Source organism: Cervus canadensis, chromosome 7, assembly GCF_019320065.1.
Source record: "Cervus canadensis isolate Bull #8, Minnesota chromosome 7, ASM1932006v1, whole genome shotgun sequence".
Lineage (NCBI taxonomy): Eukaryota > Metazoa > Chordata > Mammalia > Artiodactyla > Cervidae > Cervus > Cervus canadensis.
In genome coordinates this window covers 22,957,303-22,980,375 of record NC_057392.1, presented here as the reverse complement: position 1 = coordinate 22,980,375, position 23,073 = coordinate 22,957,303, and the positions used below count along the sequence as shown (strand labels likewise).

General features: G+C 49.9%; 1 protein-coding gene across 15 annotated transcripts in view; it reads right to left on the bottom strand.

Annotated features, from left to right (window-relative positions):
• Positions 1-23,073, bottom strand: part of PCBP3 (poly(rC) binding protein 3) — a 220,894-nt gene that overhangs the window by 53,946 nt on the left and 143,875 nt on the right. For all 15 annotated transcript variants that reach the window (XM_043474624.1, XM_043474618.1, XM_043474619.1 and 12 more), the window contains one exon: positions 2,573-2,705. In XM_043474624.1, coding sequence (XP_043330559.1) covers positions 2,573-2,582 — 10 coding nt within the window. In that variant the 5' untranslated portion in view covers positions 2,583-2,705. The remainder of the gene's footprint in view (positions 1-2,572; positions 2,706-23,073) is intronic.

Below are 23,073 nucleotides of genomic sequence, written 5' to 3'. Positions count from 1 at the left end.
CCACCAGTAACATCATCCCCAGAAAGACCACCAGTGAGAATGGGGTGTTTTGAAGTTGACCTACTCAGACATCTTTCCAGTAGGCATGTATCATTGTATTTTTAACATAAATAGGACCAAGTCACCCATGATTGTTCTTTTTCCCTACTTGACATTTTACATGAAGTATTTTTCTATGTTTCTGTATATAAATCTGCACAGTAATGGTCAAATTTCCCATGGTATCAAACTGTAAGCATAAGATTTTGTGCATTTAATTTTAAGCATTTTCATGCATAAGGATATAGTCAGCTGCAAGGACTGTATGCTCTGTGTCCCTGAATCATTATCTTAAATAATGCTTTCATAGTAATCTTTGGGCGGACCTGTCTCTGTCATCTTTTATCAACTTGGAACGTTTCTTTATAGAAGGAAGGTCCAAGGACACGTGCTTGAGGCTCTGGTGTGGGTGACAAACGGGCCCACCAGCAGCAGTCCCGAGATGAAGGGCCCTTCCCTGTGCTCCGGCCCACCCTGGGGAGCCTGTTAGCGGTGCCACTGAGCTCCGAGACCTGGGATGCCAGTGCCAGAGGCTGGGCAGGGATGGAGGAGACCGGGAGCCCTGTGGCAGGCCATTCGTTGTTGGCTCATCCAGTGCCCACAGCCGCTCCATGAGGGACAGACAGAGCAGTCCTGTCACTCTGGGTTCGCTCATGGTCGGAGGGCATGGGCCGCCGAGGGCCCCCTCTTGGTCACTGGGGAAGCACTGAAAGGACTGGGCACTGGCCTTTGGGCCTGGAGGGAGGGCAAGGTGAGCAAGTGGCCACAGTGAGGCTGTGCAGGGTGGGGGGTTCACAGCAAGTGGAGGAGCTGTCAAGGAGCCTGCCTGACTTTGTGCAGGGGTGCAGGGGGTGGCTGGTGCCGACTCTTTGAAGGTGTGACATGGACACGAACAGTGAGCAGGGGGCATGAAGAACCAGAGTCATGGCTGAAGAGAAGGTGAGGGCTCGGGGACATAAAGGTGGCCAGAGGCCCAGCCAGGATGTTGGGGGAGCTGGGGATGGTGGCATCCAGGGCGTGGGGCTGGATGCAGCTGGGCAGACATGGTCAGGACAGGATGGCCCTGCCAGCTGTGCCTGCCTTGCCCATGGGGGCAGCTGGCAAACACTGGGGGAGGCAGAGAGGCCAGTGGGGGCCCCTTGACTCCTGCAGTTGCCAAGCTGCAGCCCGGCCTGGGGGTGCTCCTGGTCTGTCCTCCACGTGGTCCCCAAGAACCCCGGTCAGATGGTCGGTTTACATAACCAGCCTCGCTCCTGACCACAGCCCGGGATGCGCCAGCTGTGTGGAAGGAACCGTCCATCCAGCTCCTGTCCAGACCCAGCACTGCCTCCCGGTAATTGGTCCCTGACTCTCCTGCAAACAGGTACCTGGAGGCTGAAATGTTTACACCTTCCTCGGTACAAAGCAAAGATCAAAACAACTCTGTGCAGGCACCACAGGGTTAAACATGCTGAGCTGCAAGTAAAAAAGCAAAATAAAGCCAGGCAGACAAGATCTGGGCAGCAGGAGAGAAGCTGGAGTGGACAACATTGAAATATCAGAAAGTCAGGCCCAAGTTTTGTGACATTTTAAAGACACAGGTGTCTTCCTGAAAACCACCTGGAGACAGGCTGACTCGGAACCTATATGACGTGTTATGTCATGAATTTGGGTTAACAAATCACAGCTGAAAATTGGTCCTCAGTGGCCGCCTTGCGGCCCTGGGTAAACTAGGCGCCCAGCCTGGAATGTACTCTTCAGGCTTCAGCAACGCCCTTGCAAACTTAAACGCATGGGTGAATAAACCAGAACTGGCCTGGAGAGGACCACGCCTGAGAGCTGAGCAAGAAACCTCAAAGGCTTTCTTTACAGGTGACACGCTGAGGTCAGAGACAGTCAGTGCTACGGGCTCGGGACCCAGGAGGCCCTAGGAGAACTCAGGCCTCAGGGTGCAGGGTAGACGGCAAGGTGGCACGCGGAACATGCAGGCTCTGGCACACAAGCACACGGGCTCTGGTACCCACCCCCACCCCCAACCCCCACGAGGCAGGACGGTCAGCAGGGCCGGGCCGCCTGCAGCACGAGCAACAGGGCCCTACATGAGGCTGGAGTCCCTCAGCGCCGGTAACAGGGCCGGCTCTTCAGACTCCCCGCTTGCTGGGTGAGGCCACTGAGGCCTGGCAACGGGGCACACATAGGGGAAGGTGTCCCATGTGCCTCGGACATTCCAGGGAAGAAGCTGTGGAGAACCCTGTCTGCCTCAGCCGAGACCGGCTTCTCCAAGCTTTGTGTCACCGGATGCGACCCTTCAAGGGTCGGTGGGAATGCTGCTCCTGCCGGGTCACGTGCAGCACCTCGCTTCTCCGCTCAGGTTTCCTGCTCGTGGCGTGCGCTCTCACCCTGGCATGGCCCCCGGCTGATGCCGCTTCAGGGGTTAAAGAGCGACACCTGCCTGGCGCCACGCACGCACACTCCCTGGTTCCAGGGCTGAGTCTGACTCTCTGCACTCCTGGTAACTGGACACACGGACACGCGCCGCTTCCTGGCCACTCACCTTCCCCCATAAGCAGGCTCGACGCGTCAGAGCAGATCCATAGACAGCGCGCAGGTTCACCCTCGGGACCTAGAGCATCAGAGCTGCCTCTGGCAACTCGCGGGAGGGCTGGCGGGTCGTGGGGCCCCGCGACCTGGAACACAAGAACATGGGGCGCGTGAGCTGACTGGTGAGCACCTCGCACCTCGGACCAAGCCTCCACAGAACAGCAGCGTTTCTTAGGACTTGGCTGTGAGACGTGTGGGATGTGATGAAGTGCCTGTGAGGGCTCATCCTGGGACCAGCCCTCCGCCCTGAAGGAGGAGGCTCCACAGACCGGGGGGCTTCTGTCTCATAGACGAGCAGGACGGAAGCAGAACTTGGCCACACTGTGCACACTTCTGAGAATATAAGTGAAACAGCCAAACTCCTACTTATTTAGCATATACATACATACTGATTTTTTTTCTAAAATTATGAAATTATATACTCACTTAAGTACATTTCTGGTTTCCTACTTTTTACAGCTGGTATTATCATTTCATTGAAACCCTTCCCTCTCAGCAGGCAATCTGTCCATCTAGTCTTTCCCAGAGTGTACCATTTTCTCCTTGATCTAAGTTTCTAGACTTCTCACTTTTTGGATCCACGTTTGTTGCCCAAATAGGAAATTTCATCCCCAGGCACAAGAACTCGTGGTCATGACGTCACCCTCTTTGCTGCTTGTCAAGTCCAGGAGTATGTTTAGATCTCCGCGCCCTCTTGTCAGACCTCTGCACCTTAGAAGGCTTTGTTACAATGGCGTCCACCCTTTGGAATTGTGAGGTCAGAGCACCAGAAACAAAGAGAAGCCCGTGTTAAACGTCTCTGCCTTTCTCTGTGTCAATCAGGTAACCGTTTTAGGTAATAAACAACATCACTGTGTCTGTTTCAAGGTCAAATATTCTTATCCATATAATCTGTCAAGGTTTGAAATGAAATAAATGAGAATACAGGACATGTAAGGAAACGCCATGAAAGACGACATTGAACAAAACCTCCCTCTTTCACAGAGGCAGACGGTGTCCCCGCTGGTGCAGTGAGAGAGTCTGCGTGTTGCTGACTGGAGGATCAGAGAGGCCTGAAGCTCACGAGTGGGAACTCATGAGGAAGCAATGGAAGAATTCTCAGCAAGGGAGCCAAAACAATCCCTGAGAAAGGAACAGTCTTTTCACACGGTGCCGGGAAAACTGGTATCACACATGCCAAAGAGTGAACTTGGAGCCTTACCTCACAACATATGCAGAAATTAACTGAAAATGGGTCAGAGACCTAGGCTTAGGAGCTAAAACTGTAAACATCTTGAAAATACTGGAAGAAAAATCTTCATGATACTGGATTTGGAATGATTTTGTGGATCTGACACCAAAAAGCACAGACAGCAACAAACAAGTAGATGAACTGGACTTCATCAAAATTAAGAACTTCCGCGCATTGAAGGGCACTAACAGGAAAGTGAAAACACAACCTACACAACAGGAGTGAATATCCGCAAATCAGACCCCTGAGCAGAGTTAATATTCAGACTGTATGTGGAGCTTCCACAACTCAATAATAAAAAACCTAAAAATATACAAAGGATTTGAGTATATATTTCTCTAAGGAAGATAAAGAAATAGCCAGTAAGCATGGGAAAAATAACTCAACATCATTGGGTATTAGAGAAGTGTAAGTCAAAACCACAGTGAGCTACTTGAAGTGATGTCATGAAGCTCATGTCATGAAGCTCAGTCATGTCTGACTCTTTATGATCCTGTGGACTGTAGCCTGCCAGGCTCCTCCGTCCATGGAATTTTCCAGGCAATGATACTGGAGTGGGTTGCCATTTCCTTCTCCAGGGGATCTTCCCAACCCGGGGATCGAACCCGGGTCTCCTGCACTGCAGGCAGACTCTTTACCGTATGAGCCACTAGGAAAGGCCCGTGAGCTACTTAGAGTGGCTGTAATAGCAATAACAGTAACAATAATGAAAATGATAATAAGAAAAAACAGAAAATAACAAATGTCAGCAAGGACATGGAAAAACTGGAGTCTTCATATATTGCTGGTGGAAATACAAACTGGTGTGACCACTTGGGAAATCAGTCTGGCAGCTCCTCAAAAAGTAAAACCTAGAGTTACCATATGGCCTAGCAACCCTACTCTGAGGCTCATACCCAAGGGAGTGAAGATGTACATCTACACAAAGCCTTGCACCTGGGCGTTCACAGAAGCACTGTCCCAGACAGTCAGAAAAGTGGAAGGAACCCAGCATGCATCAACTGATGACGATGGATCAACAAACGGTGGCATATCCTTACAGCGGGACATTATTCAGTTGCAAAAAGGGGTGAAGAACTGATATGCACTACAATGGGGATGAAGCCTGAAGACATAACATGAGGGGCAAGAAGGCAGACACAGAAAGCCATGTGTGTGATCCTGTTTAGAGTAAACGTCCAGAACCAGGACAGAAAGCGACCCACAGTCCTAGGGCTGAGGAGAGAGGGCTGTGAGATGAGCGTGGGGTTCCTTTTGGGGCAATGAGAACATTCTGGATTAGACAGTGGTGATGGATGCACACCTTTGTCAGATGCTAAAAACAACTAAAATGTACACTTGTATGAATTGTATGGCATGCGAATTATACTCAAATAAAAAAACAAAGGTAATTAATAAATGCCAGCAATGCAAGAGGCCCTGGGTTCAATCCGTGGGTAGGGAAGATCCCCTAGAGAAGAGAATGGCAATCTGCTCCAGTATTCTTGCCTGGAGAATCCCTTGGACAGAGGAGCTCGGGGAACTACAGTCCATGGGGTCATAAAGGGAATGGAAGAGACCTTGTATTAAACATCACAGAGTTACCCTGTGTCTACTCCACCCTTAAAGGAACTGCACCGGAATGACGCTCACAAACGGCGCAGACATACAAGCACTGAGAAGTCAGGAGGAGAGAGGAGAACCGACAAAGATATGTCAGCGCACCCCTGGGATTTGGGACACGGGTGAACACGAGGTAAATGAGAAGCAAAGCAAAGACAGGAAAACTGCAGCCTCTAACAGGGCTGAATGGGGCAGCTGGCTGTTCACCCCGCATCCCAGGAAGAGCAGGACTGTGCAGAGTGGCTCCACGGGCCAGGGGTACGAGGCAGGTGAAAACAACTGTGACAATGAGAATGGTCTGTGAGGAAGCCTCGGGGCCACGAGTGCCACAGCACCGTGGCCACCATCCAGCACTCCGAGACAACCCGAGGTTTCCTCTCGGGAGTGGGTGACTCTGCAGGATAGAAATGCCGACGCGGACCTGGGATTGTCACGGGGAAGAGAACGGGAGAAACACGAGATCCCATGCCTCTCCCAGGGCTGCCGGTGCCCCAGCACACAGGGTCCCCCTCGCTGCGAGCCACACAGAGTAGAAAGACTGTGACAGTGGTTTCTGATGAAAATGTAAGAAAGCCCGAAACTAACAAGCTGAAGGACATTCCATTTGAAATTGACTTCCTCTGAGAACTCGCTTACTAGACACGTAGCCCCAACAAGGCACCACGTCTGGTAACGGCACCAGACCAGCAGGCTGGAAAGTGACGTGACAGACCCGTGTGCGTGGTGACCCACTTCTTTCAATATCAGCAGCACACTTCAGAGGGTGGGGGCACCGAGCTCCCTGCAGAGTGAGGTGTTAGTGCCGGGAAGGTCTCGGAGCAAAGCCTCTGTCGTTCTCTCTTCCAAACTTAACCGGTGTCGGGAAGGGGGTGACAGAGGAGATAATGTGGGGTCCGTGACCCCCTCCTCGCCACTACGGCCACCCCTCACTGCACAGCCCACTCGGTGACAACAGGAGCGATGGTTTTCAGCATCTTGCTGAACAGACCACCACAACAAATCAATTTCAAAGGAACAGAGCCCGAGGACAGCTTGTGCCCTCACAAGCACAGTCCAGACAAAGCGGCCTGCTGAGCCGTAAACGACTCACACACACATACAGGCAGACACATGCGCGTGCCTGTGGGGGCATGAGAGGCTCCCATTGGCATCTACGCCTTCATGTGGGACCTGGCTTCTATGGATATCTGAGAAGACGCCCAGGGGCAGTGCTGTCCTCTGCCCTGCTGAGCATCCTCCCAGGAAGGCTGGGTGACAGGAGGGGAGTGGGCCAGGAGAGGAGAAGGGACAAGAGAGGAGAGGGGACAAGAGAAGAATGGGGCTGGAGAGGAGGGGGGACAGGAGAGGAGGGGACAGGAAAGGAGGGGGAGTCAGGAGAGGAGGGGGGACAGGAGAAGAGGGGACAGGAGAGGAGGGGGGACAGGAGAGGAGGGAGGACAGGAGAGGAGGGGACAGGAGAGGAGGGGGCAGGAGAGGAGGGGTCAGGAGAGGAGGGGTGTCTGAATGAGGGCAGGCAGGCAGATGCCCTTGAAGGAGGAAGCATGTAGAACCTGTGGAAAACAGGGATGAGAGGGTTTTTGATAAACCACGCTGTCTTAACACCAGTCATCTGGCTGCTGAATGTGACAGGGCAGGGGAGAAAACGAGAGAATCACATGCTGATCCAGCTGAGACACGACGCTGACGAGGCACCTCGAAGCCCCCAGCCCCTACGGGAGGTTGATCCGAGCAGTGACCCGGGGGCCAGAGCGACACACTGCCCATCTGGCAGGGACATCCTGGCACCCTGTCATGTTCCACACAAGGACAGGGTACGCGGAGCAAGAGGTGGAGTAGCATGTGTGCGTGAAGCTTCGCCTGACCTTTAGAGGTAGTGTGTTCTCCTAAAGCTCTCAGAGACAAAACCAAAGCTGACGGCATTCTAACTCGCAAGGCAAGTTTCCACCAATTCTGAAGACAGGAATTGACAGACCAGCTTTCCACCCAGGGGGCAATTAAATTAGAAACCATTAGCAAAGAGATAACTCTGTAACACTTTTTAAATGCTTCTAAATAAGATGTGGATGGGACTTGATGAAATCAGAAGGTCATAAGACCTCAATGATAATAAAAGTACTGTATGTCAAAATTCATACCATTCACCTACAACAGAACTTAGAGGAAAGCTTACAGCTTTTAATAGCCTGCACTAGGGATAAAGAAGGTCATAAAACTAGTAAACAGAAAATCCAACTTTAGAAGTTAGAAAAAATAAGAGAAAGTATTCATAGAAAATAAAAAGAACTTATTATAATAAATATAAATAAAATACTGCATAGGAACCTGGAATGTTAGGTCCATGAATCAAGGCAAATTGGAAGTGATTAAACAGGAGATGGCAAGAGTGAATGTCGACATTTTAGGAATCAACAAACTAAAAGGAACTGGAATGGGTGAATTTAACTCAGACAATCATTATATCTACTACTGTGGGCAATAATCCCTTAGAAGAAATGGAGTAGCCATCATAGTCAACAAAGAGTTCGAAATGCAGTACTTGGATACAATCTCAAAAATGACAGAATGATCTCTGTTTGTTTCCAAGGCAAACCATTCAATATCATGGTAATCCAAGTCTATGCCCTGGCGAGTAATGCTGAAGAAGCTGAAGTTGAACAGTTCTATGAAGACCTACAAGACCTTCTAGAACCTAAAAAGATGTCCTTTTCATTACAGGGGACTGGAATGCAAAAGTAGGAAGTCAAGAAACACCTGGAGTAACAGGCAGATTTGGCCTTGGAGTACAGAATGAAGCAGGGCAAAGGCTAATAGAGTTCTGCCAAAAGAACGCACTGGTCATAGCAAACACCCTCTTCCAACAACACAAGAGAAGCCTCTACACATGGACATCACCAGATGGTCAACACCGATATCAGATTGATTATATTCTTTGCAGCCAAAGATGGAGAAGCTCTATACAATCAGCAAACACAAGACCAGGAGCTGACTCAGATCATGAACTCCTTATTGCCAAATTCAGACTGAAATTGAAGAAAGTGGGGAAAACCACTAGACCATTCAGGTATGACCTAAATCAAATCCCTAACGATTATACGGTAGAAGTGAGAAATAGATTTAAGAGACTAGATGTGATAGACAGAGTGCTTGATGAACTATGAACAGAGGTTCATGACATTGTACAGGAGACAGGGATCAAGACCATCCCGCAAAAAAGATATGCAAAAAGGCAAAATGGCCGTCTGAGGAGGCCTTACAAACAGCTGTGAAAAGAAGAGAAGTGAAAAGCAAAGGAGGAAAGGAAAGATATACCTATTTGAATGCAGAGTTCCAAAGAATAGCAAGGAGAGATAAGAAAGTCTTCCTCAGTGATCAATGCAAAGAAATAGAGGAAAATAATACAATAGGAAAGACTAGAGATCTCATTAAGAAAATTAGAGATACCAAGGGAACATTTCATGCAAAGATGGGCTCAACAAAGGACAGAAATGGTATGGACCTAACAGAAGCAAAAGATATTAAGAAGAGGAGGCAAGAATACACAGAAGAACTGCACAAAAAAGATCTTCACGACCTAGATAATCACAATGGTGTGGTCACTCACCTAGAGCCAGACATCCCGGAATGTGAAGTCAAGTGGGCCTTAGAAAGCATCACTACAAACAAAGCGAGTGGAGGTCATGGAATTCCAGTTGAGCTATTTCAAATCCTAAAAGATGATGCTCTTAAAGTGTTGCACTCAGTGTATCAGCAAATTTGGAAAACTCAGCAGTGGCCACAGGACGGGAAAAGGTCAGTTTTCATTCCGATCCCTAAGAAAGGCAATGCCAAAGAATGATCAAACTACCACACAATTGCACTCATCTCACACGCTAGTAAAGTAATGCTCAAAATTCTCCAAGCCAGGGTTCAACAATACGTGAACTGTGAACTACCAGATGTTCAAGCTCAAGGCAGAGGAACCAGAGATCAAATTGCCAACATCCGCTGGATCATCGAAAAAGCAAGAGAGTTCCAGAAAAACATCTATTTCTGCTTTATTGACTAGGCCAAAGCCTTTGACTATGTGGATCACAATAAACTGGAAAATTCTGAAAGAGATGGGAATACCGGACTGCCTGACCTGCCTCTTGAAAAACCTGTATGCAGGTCAGGAAGCAACAGTTAGAACTGGACATGGAACAACAGACTGGTTCCAAATAGGAAAAGGAGTACATCAAGGCTGTATATTGTCACCCTGCTTATTTAACTTATATGCAGAGTATAGCATGAGAAACGTTGGGCTGGAGGAAGCACAAACTGGAATCAAGATTGCTGGGAGAAATATCAATAACCTCAGATATGCAGATGACAGCACCCTTATGGCAGAAAGTGAAGAAGAACTAAGGAGCCTCTTGATGAAAGTGAAAGAGGAGAGTGAAAAAGTTGACTTAAAACTCAACATTCAGAAAACAAAGATCCTGGCATCCGGTCCGATCACTTCATGGCAAATAGATGGAGAAACAATGGAAACAGTGTCAGACTTTATTTTTTTGGGCTCTAAAATCACTGCAGATGGTGACTGCAGCCACAAAATAGAGAAACGCTTACTCCTTGGAAGAAAAGTTATGACCAACCTAGATAGCATATTAAAAAGCAGAGACATTACTTTGCCAACAAAGGTCCATCTAGTCATGGCTATGGTTTTCTCGGCAGTCATGTATGGATGTGAGAATTGGAGTATAAAGAAAGCTGAGCACTGAGGAATTGATGCTTTTGAACTGTGGTGTTGGAAAAGACTCTTGAGAGTCCCTTGGACGGCAAGGAGATCCAACCTGATCTCCTTGGAGAGATCAGTCCTGAATGTTCATTGGAAGGACTGATGTTGAAGCTGAAACTCCAATACTTTGGCCACCTGATGTGAAGAGCTGACCATTTGAAAAGACCCTGATGCTGGGAAAGATTGAAGGCGAGAGGAGAAGGGGATGACAGAGGATGAGATGGTTGAATGGAATCACCGACTCAATGGACATGAGTTTGAGTAATCTCTGGGAGTTGGTGATAGACAGGGAGCCCTGGCGTGCTGCAGTCCATGGGGTCGCAAAGAGTCGGACACGACTGAGCGACTGAACTGAACTGAATTATAATAAAGAATAGATCAGAAATTATGAAATAAGAACCAGTCGTGAAAATGAACAAATATAAAATTTGGTTCTTCAAAAAAGTCCCCAAAATACACAAGCCTCTGATGACACTGATCAAGAAAGTAATCAAGGAGGCACAGATGATGTGAGTAGTTAAAGAACACAGGGTTTCTGGTTCTGGACAAGAAGAAGCAGATGCAATTCTCCCTGCATTCCCACTGAGCACAACTAAAACCCTGCATTAACCATGACGCAATCCTCAGAAAGATGCGGATGTGAGGAGAAGGCACCTGGGCTGGTCCCGAGATGAGAAGGCCGACACAGCTGTGAGCTCACCTCTGTGTCTCCCTTTGTTCCCTTCCAATTTATTCCAGTCTGGTCACTGGAAAAAACTGCAACTGAAAAATGCCAAAGAATGCACAAAAAAGTCTCAAGAAAAGCCACCTCTCTCCCCCATGGTCCTCCTCCCTCTGACCCCTCAGGAGAGGACTGGGGACTGAACACCAGCCAGCAGGTTCCTGAAGCTTCAGGAGTTCAGAAGCTTCTTGAGAACACTGCCCTCCAGGGAAGGCCAGCAGGAGACGTGTGCCTGTGTGCACACACCAACCTATGTGCACACACATACGTGCACACACATGCCCGAGCGCACACATACACTGTGCATACACCTGTGCATACACATGCCTGTGTGCACACACACACATGCACCTGTGCACACACACACATGCACCTGTGCACACACACACATGCACCTGTGCACACACATGCACGCACACATACCTGAGCACACACATACACTGTGCATACACCTGTGCACACACATGCCTGTGTGCACACACACACATGCACCTGTGCACACACACCCGCACATGCACGTGCACACACACACATTTGTGTGCTGTCAGAGGAGCTCCCACTTTGCAGTAAGAGGTGCTCCTCCTTGCCCCTGGCATCAGTGAGACCAAGGGGGCACCTTGGCTTCCCCCAGCCCCCTGTGAACAAGGTCCCCCACCCATGTCAGCAGAGACCTGCTAAGACAGATCTTTATAAAGTCCAACATATCATCGTAAGAGTCAAAATTTCCAAGATGGAAACAAAAGTCGCCTGCCATAATGAAAACTAGGAGCATCTCAACATGAAAGAGAAAAGAAAATCAATAAATGCTAACACTGAGATGACAGAGATATTAGAAATTTCCAACAAGGATTTCAGAGCATCCATCACAAAACTGCTGAGTGAGCATGTGTGAACAGGCTAAAGCAAGCCTCTAAAAGCCTCAGCAAAGAAGTAGGAAGCCTGAAGAGCAACCACAAATTACCAAACACTGGTCAAAATGAAATAAGCTCAGTATATCCACAGCCATTAAGGATATGATGGAAACCTGTAATAAACACTCCAGAAAAAAAAGATCTGCAGGCCCAGATGGCTTCACTGGGGGATTTTACCAAACGTTTAAGAAAGAATGAACATGAGCTTTAGGCACCCCTGTATACAAAACTGAATACTTCCCAGTGCATTTTGTGAGGCTGCTGTTACCTTGATACCAAAACTGGAGATGAGACAGCTCAGGAAAAGAAAAATGTAGACCAACCTCTCTCATGAACATCAACACAAATAGATTAAATGTTCTTTTAAATTAACAAATGAATCCCACAAAGTGTAAAACAGTTATGCACCATGGCCAAGTAGGATTTATCCAGATGTGCAATGCTGGCTCCATATTAAAATAATCAATCAATATAATCTACCATATCAACAAGCAAAAGCATAAAAACCATATGACTATATAAACTCACGGATTAAAATGCATTTGACAAAATTCAATACTTAATTCATGATAAAAATAAAAGCAAGTTAAGAATAAAGGGAAATTATGTCAACTTGATAAATAGCACCTATAAAAAAACTACAGTTATCATCACACATATGGTGATAGACTGAATGCTTCCCACTAAAGTGGGGACAAGTAGGCTCTGCCTGTCACCTTGTATCCACCATAACCCTGCAAGTTCAGCCACTGCAACAAGTAAGGAAAAATCCACAGGCACACAGGCTGAAAAGAGGAAGAAAAACTACCATCGCTGTTTGCAGATGACATAATTTTCTACCTAGAAGATCTTGAGGAATCTACAAAACAAAACAAAATTCCTAGAAATAACAAGTGAGTTCAGAATGGTGTAGAATATGAGTCAGATGATGACTGCAACCATGAAATTAAAAGACGCTTGCTCCTTGGAAGAAAAGTTATGACCAACCTAGACAGCATATTAAAAAGCAGAGACGTTACTTTGCCAACAAAGGTCCATCTAGTCAAAGCTATGATTTGTCTAGTAGTCATGTATGGATGTGAGAGTTGAACTACAAAGAACGCTGAGCACCAAAGAATTAATGCTTTTGAACTGTGGTGTTGAGGACTGCAAGGAGATTCAACCAGTCCATCCTAAAGGAAATCAGTCCTGAATATTCATTGGAAGGACTGATGCTGAAGCTGAAACTCCAATACTTTGACCACTTGATGCAAAGAACTGACTCTTTTGAAAAGACCCTGATGCTGGGAAAGACTGAACGCAGGAGGAGAAGGGGATGACAGAGGATGAGATGGTTGGATGGCATCACCGACTCAATGGACATGAGTTTGAGTAAACTCCGGGAGTTGGCGATGGACAAGGAAGCCTGGCATGCTACACAGTCCATGGGGTCTCAAAGAGTCGGACACGACTGAGTGACTGAACTGAACTGATGAGTCAGACACAAAAATTAACTGCATTTCTGGACATAAACCAAGGACTTCCCAGGTGGTACTAGTGGTGAAGAACTCGCCTGCTGGTGCAGGAGACCTAAGAGAATTGGGTTCTATCCCTGTTCAGGAAGATCCCCTGGAGGAGGGCAAGGCAACCCACTCCAGCATTCTTGCTTAGAAAATCCCATGGACAGAGGAGCCTGGCAAGCTAAAATCCATAGGGTCTCAAAGAGTCAGATATGACTGAAGTGACTTAGCAGGCAAAACAAATATTTAAAATCACTGAAAAATAAAGTGAAATCCTTATGTACACACTTAATGAAACGTATGCAGGATCTGTATGCTGAAAAATGCAAAATGCTGATGAAATAAATCAAAGAAGCCTAAATAAGTAGAGAGACACTCCATTTCCATGGACTGGAAGACTCAACACAGTAAAGATATCGGCTCTCTCCAAACCAATCTATAAGTTCAAGGCAGTTCTTACCAAAGTCCCAGCAAGGTTTTGTGGACATGAGCTGTGTGTGTGCTCAGTCACTCGGTCATGTCTGACTCTTTGCGACCCCATGCACTGCAGCCCACCAGGCTGCTCTGTCCATGGGATTCTTCAGGCAGGAATACGTGAGACGGTTGCCATTTTCTCCTCCAGGGGATCTCCTGCCTCTTCTGCACTGGCAGGCAGATTCTTTACCGCTGAGCCACCTGGGAAGCCCTCTGTAGACACAGACAAGCTTATTCTAAAATTTATATAGAAAGAGATGAATAAAAGGGGAAAAATCCCTCAGTTTGATAACAAGGCTTACTTTACAGCTATAGCATTCAAAAGAGCATTATGCTGGCATCGAGGATTTACATAAGTCAGTGGATGAGAAGAGAGCCTAGCAGACCCAGCACAGGCCTGGCTCCTCTCAGACAGGACAAAAGTAGTCTGGCTCAGGGGGGTGGTCCCCCAATGAAAGGTGCTGGGACACGGAACCCTCGTCCAAGCCTCACACCTCACACAAATACCAAACCAAAATGGGTCTCAGGCACAGAGGTAAGCAGGAAACTACAAAACTTTCAGAAAAACTGGAGAAAAAGTTTCAGGACCTAGGGGCCTGGCAAAGAGTTCTTAGACTTGACACAGAAAGCATGATTCATGAAAGGCAAACTGATAAACAGGACTTAATCAAAATCAACAACTTTTGCTCTGCCAAAGACCCTGTTAAGAGAATGAAAAGACAAACTACAGATTAGGAGCAAATATTTGCAAGCCACGCATCCTACAAATGGCTAGTGCTCCTTGGAAGAAAAGCTATGACAAACTTAAACAGTATTAAAAAGCAGAGACATCACTTTGCTGACAAAGGTCTATATAGTCAAAGCTATGATTTTTCCAGGAGTCATGTATAGATGTGATAGTTGGACCATAAAGAAGCCTGAGCGCTAAAGAATTTTGAACTGTGGTGTTGGAGAAGACTCTTGAGAGTCCATTGGACAGCAAGGAGATCAATCCAGTCAATCCTAAAGGAAATTAACCCTGAATGTCCAGTGGAAGGACTGATGCTGAAGCTGAAGCTTCCATACTTTAGCCACCTGATGTGAAGAGCTGACTCATTGGAGAAGCCCTTGATGTTGGGAAAGATTGAGAGCAAGAGGAGAAGGGGGTGACAGAGGATAAGATGGTGGGATGGAATCATGGAAAATAAGCACATGGAAAGATGTTCAGTATGATTTCTTCAGGGGATCTTCCTGAACCAAGGATTGAACCAGGGGGCTGTCTGGGCTGGTTTCTGTAGTCTGCAGACTCACCCAGAGGTCCCTGTTTCGGGGCCAGGTGGGTGTCCCAGCCTGCGCCTGCTCCTCCCACAGCCCCTCAGCTAGGGCGGTGCCTGTAGAACTTCACAAGGCACAGTGCTGGTGGCTGCACCCCTGGCTCTTCCTGAGCACCCCTCCCTCCAGACAGAGCTGCTGCAAGCTGGGGTCTGGAAAGCTCCAGAAGGCTCCGGTCAGGCTTCCCTTCCCACCTGGCAGTGTCACTCAGCAGCGGGGATAGTGTGCTGTGGACCGACTGTGTCCCCGAAATCCACAGGGTGAATCTCCACCCCTCCAGCTTGACTGTGTTTGGAGGCGGGGCTTTAAGGAGAGTCAGTGGGGTCAGGGGGTGGGGTCCTACCCAACAGGACCCTTTTAAGAGGAAGAAGGGACAGGGGAGTGAGCCCTCAAGAGGAAAGGTCACAGGAGGATCAGGGAGAGGACAGCCACCTGCACAGTGACGAAAGGCCACAGGAGGGCCTGGCCCCACCACACTGGACCTCGACCCCAGCCTCCCGTGCCCTCCAAGTGTGCTCCCACCCGGACCTCAACCCCAGCCTCCTACGCCCTCTGAAGTGTGCTCCCACCTGGACCTCAACCCCAGCCTCCCGCACCCTCTGAGGTGTGCTCCCACACCCGACCTCAACGCCCAGCATCCTGCACCCTCCAAGGTGTACACCCACACCTGACCTCAACCCCCAGCCTCCCACACCCTCCGAGGTGTACTACCCCCCTGACCTTGACCACCAGCCTCCTACACACTCCAAGGTGTGTTCCCACATCCTGACCTCAAGCCCCAGCCTACCGCACCCTCTGAGGTGTGCTCCCACACCTATCTCAACCCCAAGCCTCCCGCGCCCTCAGAGGTGTGATCCCGCCCCTGACCTTTACCCCCAGCCTCCCGCGCCCTTGGAGGTGTGCCACCGTACCCTGGTTTCCTGAAGAAAGCTCACTCATGCCCAGCCAAGCTCCCAAGTGTGCGGGCCACGCAGGGCTCTTTCTCCCTGTGATGGACACAGACCTCGAGGCACCTCAGTGCCCAGGTATTAGTCCTCTGGTCTGACACAGAAATCCAGATGCCCAGAAGACAGAGGTCTGGGGAGGCGCAGAGAGAACTCAAGACAGCGGGCTGGGAGGGACCCCAGGGCCAGAACCAAGGCCTGTTGAGAAGGTCACTGCTGGGGCTCTCAGACCTGCAGAGTGTGGGCACCTCCCACTCTTGCTCACCGAGAGGGCCTGGTCTGAGTCACTGCACGCAGCCCCCACCTGTGGACATGGAGGGCAGTGAGCAACCCCTCTGGTCCTCAGGTGCCCAGAGCAAGAGGGGGATGTCTGGAGCCAAACAAGACGACAGCCCCACCAGGAAGAATGCACTGGGGCAGGGGACAGGAGGGGAGTGGATGTCTGCATGCCATTCATCCCCTGGACACTCCTGCCTGCCCCAGTGCTGAGGTCAGCCTGGCCGCCCAGCACCCCTCAGGAAGAAGCTGCACGGCCAAACACAGTTCTCTGAGTTCTCTCCTCCTGCCACAGTCCCGGGCGTTCCAGGGAGAGTTTGAGCCATTAGCCTAGGGAGGAGGTGAAGTCAACACTGGAAGAGCCACAGTAGACCCGAGTGTGCAAAACAACCTGTGTGTTTACAAGCCACTCAGACTTGAGGATTGTTTGTTTATGCAGCTCAACCCAGGCCCTGAGCAACCCCTGCGGGACTGGGAAAGGAGTAGAGGCCCGCGGACAGGCTTTCTGTCCCCACACTTGGCCCACCTGGCTAGGCCGTTGAGGAAGGAAAGCATGGAGCACGGGTTCCTGCTGGGCACCCTGCCTGTGACCCAGCTGCCCTGTGAACCTGTCCCCGTGGGCTTGACTCTTACAAGCCAGGCTCGTCCACCCACGTTTACTGCTGTGACTCATGCTGCCCGGACTTGTCTCACCCTCGCTCTTTCTTCTTGTCCTCCCTTTGTCACACATTCTCTGTTAAAAGGTCCTGTTCCGTTTTCCCAGGGCACCTGCTGCACACACAGGGACCCGTGCCCCTGCAGACGCGGCAGGCAGAACGGAGAAGGTGGACGTGTGAGCATGAGGCAGGGGCCCAGCTGTGGCCAGACGTTGCGGTCTTCCCAGGAGATGTCCCTGCCCTGGATGCCCACACAGGGTCTCCTTGCCCTGCCCAGGCCTTGAAGCCCAAGCCGGGACTGAGGGTCCTGCAAGCAGTGTTTCCCTGCACTTGCTCTGGGAGCCAGAAACCCTGACTTGGAAATCATCAGAGGGCATGTGGCCGAGACGCCGGGTGACCCTCTGCCTCCACGATGGAGTTGAGGGGCTGGATGAGCCTCGGAGGCCATTCTTTCTGATGGGATTTGGCTCAGTACCCTCCCGCCCTCTATGAGGACAGGAAGCCCATATGAGAACAAAGAAACAAGATTCAAGACACGGAGCAACAATCAGAACGTTTTAAGCACCCCACGTTCTGCAAACTAATTTTCAATCCAGTTCGGTGATCTATGTGTGCGTGTGTGTTCAGTTGTGTCTGACTCTGTGCAACCCTATGAACTGTACCCGCCAGGCTCCTCTGTCCATGGGATCCTCCAGGCAAGAATACTGGAATGGGTTGCCATGTCCTCCTCCAGGAGATCTTCCTGACCCAGGGATTAAACCCGCGGCATCCCCCGCATCTTCTGCATTGCAGGCAGATTCTTAACGGCTGAGCTCAAGAAGCCTGCGGTGATCCTTGGAACTGTCTAAAGTGTTCTAGAGAGATAAGGAGGGGGGTGGGCTGCTGGGAGGTGGCATGAGGGGCTCGGCAAATGCTGTCCCCAAATACAATGACAAAACTTTCCAAACAGGCATTAAGATGCCGGAAATTAACCATAAAGCACGTGACAAGTCAAGGGGCATTCACACTAGGAAGTCGGCTGAGCCCAGGGCGCATGGCAACAGCGCAGAAACGGGTACCAGGCCGGGGGCAGGCACAGCTTTCCAGGCACAGCAAACTCAAAACTGTGCAGCGGCTCAACAACACTTGTCGCAGCTCAGGTGTGCCTGACACGTCCCCACTGCTCACTGACGTGGACAGATGTCACCAGGGATGCGGGAGCACACGCAGCATGCTGGCCTGCTCTGGTCTGCTCATGCACACACATGTGCACACAGGTGTCTGTGCACCATGGTGCCATGTGTGCGCACCACCACAGCCTAACTTCCTACAATGAGACCAGGGAGAAACCAGGTGCTGAGAGGGTTGACCAATGAGCCTCGGCTGCTCACAGGGCCCAGACCTCCCACCACCTCCTCCCAGGCCTCAGGTCACAGAGCTCCCAGGCCATGGGTTGCCACAAAAGTGGTCCTTTTTTGTGGAAAAGAAATTTCAATCTGCAAGCAGCAATCTCACTGAGGAAAAACGTAGGATGAAGCAGTATTCTTAGATAGGCCCTGACCACACATTTACTCGGATGCCATCCACTCCTGGGCCCATTGCTCCTGGGGCTGGAGGGTCGACTCGCTGCCTCAGTCTGAGCAGGGCTTCACCTCAAAGACACATCATTGACAGGAGCTAGAAAGGACACCTGCTCTGCCTCGAACCCCACACTCCTCTTAACCAGCCCCTTCCTGCGCTGGATGTGGGGGACAGAGGTCTGTCCTGGGAGTTGGGGAGGATTCCAAGTTGAGAGGCTAAAAGTTATACAGCTTGTTGTTGAGCTTCAAAGAAACAAATAAAGAAAACCTCATATGTGTTTGCATTTATCCAAGAACAAAAATACTGTGGGTCCTTTGAGAAAACCCATGCCAAGAGGTCTGGACACATGTGGTGAGGACATCCAGTGCCCGCCAGCGGTGGGTTTAGATGATGCTTCCAGCCCACTCCTGCCAAGTGGCCAGACTCCCAGCCCCAGGCCTTCCAGGACTCCGATCACACCCAGCCCAGGCCACGGGCAGGCAGGCGGGTGGAACTTCTTCAGGGAGGTCTGCAGATGGCAGAAGGGGGCCCAAGTCCCTGAATGCAGTGGAGGAAGGCAGAGAAGCCTCTTGGAGGCAAGCTGGGTGTCTGGAGATAATGGCCACAATTTCCACCGTGGAAACCCATCACAATCCCAGCCCAAACCCAAAGCCAGCTGGACCTGCGAGAAGCTTGCAGAATGGGGTGAAAGGTCACTGCAAAGAACAAAGAACCGACTTTAAGACACTCCGTGCTCCTGGTTCAGCCACATGGTGAGCTCAATGGACCTCGTCAGAGGATGGGCACATCAGATACAAGAAGCACCATGACCCCGGGACTCTCGGGGAACAGAGGCGTAGTGTAACCATGAGTGGCACAGTTAGTGTAAAAGTAGAAAATCAGGGTGGTCTGACCTTACACACCACAGCTTCGTAGACTCTTAGCAGAACTTCAAGAGTTAAACTCTCCTTTTTCCACTCCTGGGGTGTGGGCTGCACATGGCAATTTCCCACCACAGAGGACAGCGTGGGGAGGGGGACAGAGAGTGACATCACAGTGGACAGACCGACAGATACACCTGCACCAGGTGACCGAGGTCGGCATTCACAGTGTAGGTCACCAGACGGCATGTCCAGGGGTCCTTGGACCCCTGGACAGGATGTGGTGAGAGGGGCCCTTCACTTTTGGTCTTCCTCCCAACAACCTACAATGCCCATCCGGTCATGAAGAAAACATCACACGAGTCCCAAAAGAGGGATGTTCTATAAATTCCCTGACCCACTCTCCTCAAAACTGCCAAGGTCGTCAAAACAAGGAAAGTCTAAATCTATCACAGCCCAGAAGAGCCTAAAGAGACACGACAGTGTACTCTGGGTCAGAAAAAGGCCACTGGGGAAAACTGAGGAATTCTGAAAACAGAATGGACTGTAGTTGGTGATGACGTATCAACAGTGGTGAACCACATGTCAGAGGTGTTAGCATCAGGGAAACCTCTGTGCGGTCTTTTTTGTTTTTTTGTTTTTTTTTTTTTGAATAGGTAATTATTTAATGACACAGGAAACTAATGAAACTAGTGTTATGAAACAAGATGGTTACAAATAGTGGGAAGAGGATGACTTATTTCACTTTTGATAAAAAATTTAAAAGTATGTGTACACGCCAGTCAGGATGGCTGCTATCCAAAAGTCTACAAGCAATAAATGCTGGAGAGGGTGTGGAGAAAAGGGAACCCTCTTACATTGTTGATGGGAATGCAAACTAGTACAGCCACTATGGGGAACAGTGTGGAGATTTCTTAAAAAACTGGAAATAGAACTGCCATATGACCCAGCAATCCCACTCCTGGGCATACACACTGAGGAAACCAGATCTGAAAGAGACATGTGCACCCCAATGTTCATTGCAGCACTGTTTATAATAGCCAGGACATGGAAGCAACCTAGATGCCCATCAGCAGACGAATGGATAAGGAAGCTGTGGTACATATACACCATGGAATATTACTCAGTCATTAAAAGGAATTCATTTGAATCAGTTCTAATGAGATGGATGAAACTGGAGCCCATTATACAGAGTGAAGTAAGCCAGAAAGATAAAGACCAATACAGTATACTAATGCATATATATGGAATTTAGAAAGATGGCAACGATAACACTATATGCAAAACAGAAAAAGAGGCACAGATGTACAGAACAGACTTTTGTACTCTGTGGGAGAAGGCGAGGGTGGGATGTTTCGAGAGAACAGCATCGAAACATGTACATTATCTAGGGTGAAACAGATCACCAGCCCAGGCTGGATGCATGAGATAAGTGCTCAGGCCTGGTGCACTGGGAAGACCCAGAGGAATCGGGTGGAGCAGGAGGGGGGAGGGGGGATTGGGATGGGGAATACATGTAAATCCATGGCTGATTCATGTCAATGTATGACAAAAACCACTACAATACTGCAAAGTAATTAGCCTCCAACTAATAAAAATAAATGAAAAAAAAAGTATGTGTACAAAACACTGGAAGATTATGTACCAAATTATCGACAGTATTTATTTCTGTTCAGTGATTAGATATTCTCTTTACTTATGTATATTTTTTCAAACATGATTATTTCTGAAACAAAAAAGTAAAGTTACTATAAAGAGAAATAGTTACTAAATGCAGGAGTCCAGGGGTCAAGATCTGAAATCAGGATGTGTCCAGGCAGGGAGACAGTGGTCAAGCCCAGATGTGGTACAGTATTCTTTTCTTTTCCTACTGGAATGCTGTTTATCAGATTGTTTCTTCTACATTTAATATTCTTCTGTGCTCTCATTTTAACATTTCTGTAAAGCTAAAATTGTTCTAAAGCCTTTTTTCGAAAAGCTACTATCAACAAAACATGAGGGCAAAACATTTGCATAATATGCTTCAGAAAGAACATGTAGAGGACTCTTAGATATAAATCAGACACTGGAAGCATGTGACTAAGGTGTGTGCCAGCTCTGTGACAACCAGAGATGCTGGAACCCTCGTCTGCAGCCAGCGAGATGCACAGGGGCTGGGGCGCCCTGTCGTGGAAGCCTGGCCCGGCCAGGGGCCCACCACCTTCACAGGACATGGCCTTTTGAGAAAGCAGTCGGACCAAAAGCACTTTATATGCTGAACGTTTTCCCACGTTCTTAAATTTTCTTCTCCAAAATCCTTCTAACGGCATCAGAGGAACCCCTCACATTTCACCAATCCCCCCACAGTTTGGCCACTGAGGTTAATTATGGTATTTTTAACTCATTACTTTGAGAAACATCAACACCACACATTGTGTCTTGCCAGACAGGTAACTCAGTGAGTGCAAACTTCCAGGCCCAGCAGTGTGGGCCGAGGACACCAACCTTCCTTATGATACTACTGGCTGCACACAGCACCCCCGCCTGTCCCCCATCAGGCTCTGGTCGGGGACCCCAGCTCCCACAGCGAGGCCTGCAGGCTGCAGAGAGAGCTCCATGGCTGGATGGGGCAGTGCTGGTGGGGTCGGCCCCTGCCTGCTCCCCTACCAGGAGGGGAGGGCCCAGATGCTCATGAATACTGCCCCCTACCCCACGCCGGGCAAGCTCAGCTGGGGGCCAGCCTGTGTGGGGAGCCCCTGCCTGGCTTCAGGCACTTGGTCCTCAAGCCCACTGGGGATGGGGAAGACTGGCCACCACCCTCAACAAAGGTCATCTGCCTGCCTCCCAGCTGAAAGGCCCTCCGCCAGGTTTGTGCTGCCTGGGTGAGGAGCCTCACACACCTTCTCCACTGGACCTCACTGGGTCTAAGACCTTACCTTGGCCTAAAGGCCTGCAGGCAGCATAAGGCACAGACATTACTGTACCCTCTGCTCCTGCCCGTCCTTGGGCGCTGCCCATTCAGGACAGTCTTTCTGCAACAGGGGTCTGGCGCCAGGTCCACATCTCTAGGGGATTTCTCTGGGAGCTGCAGGCTGGGGGCTGAGGTGGAGTGTGGTCTCCACCCCTTCTGTGAGGTGGCCTCACCTCTCACTGCCCTGCTGAAGGCACAGCCTCTTGAGTCGCAGGCAGCCCCCCCGCCCCACCCTTTTCGGTGGCCTGAAACTCCATCTCCTGCTGATGTCAGCCCAAGTTCCCTGGACGCTAAGTCCAAGGTCACAGGGTGGGCCAGACCCCTGAACCTGAGCACAGGCTGGCCTCCCCTCCTGATCTCCCACCTTCCCTCTGCCTGAAGCCCCACAGGTGCCCTGCGGTTCCCCCAGCCCTGGGGTCAGGGGGTGGGTGTTGGTCCTTCGCTCCTGAGCAGCCCCGGAGGCTAAGGAGCTCTGGAGGACAGAGGTCAGGGCAGCCCTGGACACTGGCATCCCTTCCAGGGCCACTCCCTGCCCTGCAACCTGTGGCATCAGGGATTACAGCCTTCCTTGGAGGGGCCTGAGACCTGAACCACGGAAGGGATGGCCGCCACTGCCAGGCAGGGAGGCTACAGGTGGAAGGAGGACAGGCAGCCCCACCCCTCCGTGGGCATCCACGCTGGCAGACGCTCAGCCCGGCCCTGC